The following is a 3,529-nucleotide window of genomic DNA, read 5'->3' as shown; positions in this document are numbered from 1 at the left end:
TGGCTCCCGTGCACACTCCGATGCCCTGGAAGGTCTCTATGGGCACAAGTGACTTGTTTTCCACAGGGGTGTGTGCCTGCACGGGTGCATATGGTGGCGCAGAGGTGTGGATTTGTGACTTGCTTTAATTTAGCAGATGTGAGGAAACAGGGCTGGGCAGCTCTGGTTCAGAGTGTGGGTCTGTCCGCCCCACGTTCTCCTCTTGCTCGTGGCAGCGTGTGGCAGAGCCCCTGGCTTTGGCCCCAGCCAGCTCTGAGCTTTCCTTCTGTGCGTGAAAGCACACTTGGTTTTGTGATATGCATCAATTTGCATTTATTTACTCTGCATTTCGTCTGTAGTTTTGCATGTTTAGAGCATCTTCCAGAAAGTTGAATTAGGTCTGAAAGACTCTCTCTGACACCTTTCCATTGGTGATTGCTACAGGTAATTATTCTGCCCATTAGGAAGTGGGATATCTCTCTAATTTGGCTGTTATTGGTCTCTTCCTGATCTTACAAAGATTCATTTTTACATTGTTCTGTTTCTTTTTAGAAAGAAAATGATGTAAATGGGCTATAAGAACCAGACGAGATGGATGGACATCTGCCCTGGGTTGAGGTGGATGGAGAAGTGTCCTCTGCCACGGATGATCTGGGAGGAGAGATGCCCCTTGTGGAGAGCGATACCGAAGGAGACACGTCCTGTGCTGAGAGTGGTGCAGAAGAAGAGATGCCCTCTGCCGAGACCAACACGAAAGAAGGGGCACCTTGTGCTGAGAGCAGCCTGGAAGGAGAGATGCCCGGCACTGACAGCGATGCGGAAGGGGAAATGCCCTGTGCCAAGAGTGAAGCAAAAGAAGAGGCATCGTGCTCTGAAAGTGATGGGGAAGAAGTGCCAGATACCGAAATCCCTGCTGCTTCGAAGAAAATGTCTTCTATTTCTTCTCCTTTGCGGGCCATCATCCGCCTGCGACGGCGATACCGGGTGCAAAAGAAAAGCCGTCTGCATTTAGACCTCCCTCGAGAAAAGTCTGCAGAGCTTGTACACACAAGGCTGCTTCAAAGGCAGCTTTCCCTGAACCGAACTGGCCTGTATGGCCCTTCCATGTCCTTCTTTAATCAGAGCAGCTTTGAAACATCCCAGTATTTCACCTTTGACACGTCCGTAGAGCAGTATGCTATGAAAAAATGCAGGCGGAAAAAGAACCGAAGGAAATCTAGGATAGTCCTGTATCCAGATAAAACAAAGAGATACCTCCCAACCGAGGAGAAGAGCAAGGCGAAGCGCTGCCTCCTCTTGCTCATCGTCATTATCTTCTTCCAAATTCTCAATGCAATAGAGAACCTGGATGATAACCTCCAAAAATACGACCTGGATGGTTTGGAGAAAACAATGCACCGGGAAGTATTTGGGCAGAAGGTTGCTGTGGAAAGTATTATGGAATTACTGAAAGACTATCTGGCTACCCACATACACAACAAACCTCTAGTAATCTCTTTAAATGGCCCGACGGGAGTTGGCAAGAGTCACGTTGGCTGGCTGCTGGCCAAACATTTTCGTTCCGTCATGGACAATGACTTCGTGCTTCAGTACTTTGCCATGCACCACTGCCCCAGCGGGGTGGCTCCTCTTACTTGTGAAATAGATTTGTCGAAGAAGATTTCTGACATGGTTACAAGAGCTGAGATAGAAGAGAAGATACCGTTGTTTATTCTCGATGAGGTTGAACTCATGTCTCCAGTCCTGCTGGATACTCTCAGCCGATTCTTTGAACCCAATCAAACCAACGAGTTCCTCAACGCCATCTACGTTTTAATAAGCAACTTAGGAGGTGGGGAAATAACGAAGTTTGTTATCCAGAATGCGTCTGCTGAGCTCCTGCATCAGCAAAGGGCAGTTGAAGAACTGCTGAGCATTGTCCAGCCCGTACTGATTGATGCCCACCCTCTCTGGAAATCGGCAGACATCGTCCCATTTGTTCTGCTGGAGAAGAGTCATGTTATAAACTGCTTCCTAGAGGAGATGAGGAGGGAAGGGCTCTATCCCGACCAGAAGCATATTGAAAATTTAGCGAGTCAGCTCAGTTACTACACTACAGGGGACAAGCAGTACTCCAGGATGGGCTGCAAGCAGGTTGTGGCCAAAGTAAACCTACTGTAGTGATTCATTGCAGAGGCCAAGCCCTGCTCTCAGAATTTGCAAAATTCTGGGCTTACGGAGGAGCATGTTCCAGCAGGCTGTGGTCAAGGTGTCCTTCCTCAGACCTGCACTGACTCCGTCCTTGTCGTGGTAGAGGGATGGCAGCCCAGGCTCCTCTGCAACATGGTCTCTGTTCTCCTCTAGATGCTTCACTTCTTCCTAAGGTTCTGTGAGTAAGGCACCGGCAACGAGACCCAAGAAACCTCCCATTAATTGCAAGATGCTTTGTTCCTCGCTTGGGCTACTTTGCCATTCCTTAAAGAGTTGTGAGAGGAGAGCAGACGCTGGGGGGTATGACGACCATGAGGAAATTGTAACGGGGTTGCTGTCCCTGCAGGACACAGAACCGTCTCACTCCTTCTCCAGGCTCACAGTCTTCGGCTCTTTGCTCTTCTTGGTCCCGGCTTGTGACGTGCAGAGCAGCAGCCATGCTGGGCACTTCGGAAAACTGAGGAAATTGGCAGTTCCTCAACCACCAAATGCATGGGCAGTCAGAGCTTTGCTTTCTCCAGCCCCTACGTGACTGCATGCTCTGGAGGCTGTGTTTTGGACCCGTTCCTGAGTTCTTGCTCATACCTGAGCTCACCTTTGGCACCTCCAGCAAGATTTCTGCCCTGCAAGTCTGTTTGGGCTCGTCTTGAAGGCTGCTTGGCTGTGCCAGCCAGCACAGAAATAACTGATGGATTGTTTCAGGTCTGGTGGTGACGACTGCTCCCGAGAGCTCTTCTGCTTTTTGCTTCTGGGTACACTTCACCATACTCATTATCTAGAAAGCCCAAAATAGCAGCTGACAATATATTAAGCAACACACACTGGAAAAGACAGTTTGGGCTGAGCTCAGTGGGAATCCTGGGCTTGTTCCTGGTCCTGCGAGGCCAAGAAGAGGTCCTTTGCTGTTGAGACCCAGGGGAGAGCATGATGCCTGGAAGCACCTCAGGAAAAGCACATTTGTCCTTGTTTTGAGCAGGTATTTATGACGTTGCTTTTTCGGGGTTTGGTTTTGTGCCTAAATCCCCTTCGACAATTTGCTGTGAATGATCATACATGTAATCCTGTGGGGGTTTGCACTGGTTGTTTGATTTGCCTCATTCTAATTGTTGGTCTCCAAAGACTTCTGTCACAAACTTCTGCTGCCAGAGCTATTGTCAGGAATAAATCCAAATTATCCTGAATAAAATCATTCAAAGTACATTTCCTTTATTTGATTGAAATGTCGTTTTCCTCCCAAGTTTCTCCTCTGGACCGAAGTAGCTTCACTGCTTTGCCAGTGCTTCCCAGTGACTTGGGTTGGGAGCAAGGGCTGCAGCTTTTTTCACAGACCATCTCCATGCTCCTCACGGTGCGCTCCCGG

The 3,529-nt window shown here is 48.9% G+C and overlaps 1 protein-coding gene across 1 annotated transcript; it reads left to right on the top strand.

The window, feature by feature from the left end:
* The first annotated feature begins 570 nt into the window (after positions 1–570).
* On the top strand, positions 571–2,139 carry TOR4A (torsin family 4, member A). The gene has a single exon (XM_009868101.1). The coding sequence runs from the start codon at positions 571–573 to the stop codon at positions 2,137–2,139; it is 1,569 nt and encodes a 522-aa protein (XP_009866403.1).
* The last annotated feature ends 1,390 nt before the right edge of the window (positions 2,140–3,529 follow it).

Source organism: Apaloderma vittatum, unplaced genomic scaffold (genome assembly GCF_000703405.1).
Source record: "Apaloderma vittatum isolate BGI_N311 unplaced genomic scaffold, ASM70340v1 scaffold36154, whole genome shotgun sequence".
Classification (NCBI taxonomy): domain Eukaryota; kingdom Metazoa; phylum Chordata; class Aves; order Trogoniformes; family Trogonidae; genus Apaloderma; species Apaloderma vittatum.
Note: the sequence above shows the minus strand (reverse complement) of the source record. Positions and strands in the feature narration are given on the sequence as shown.

Coding starts and splice junctions, on each gene's coding strand:
- TOR4A (XM_009868101.1), top strand. CDS start 571: ATGGATGGACATCTGCCCTGGGTTGAGGTGGATGGAGAAGTGTCCTCT.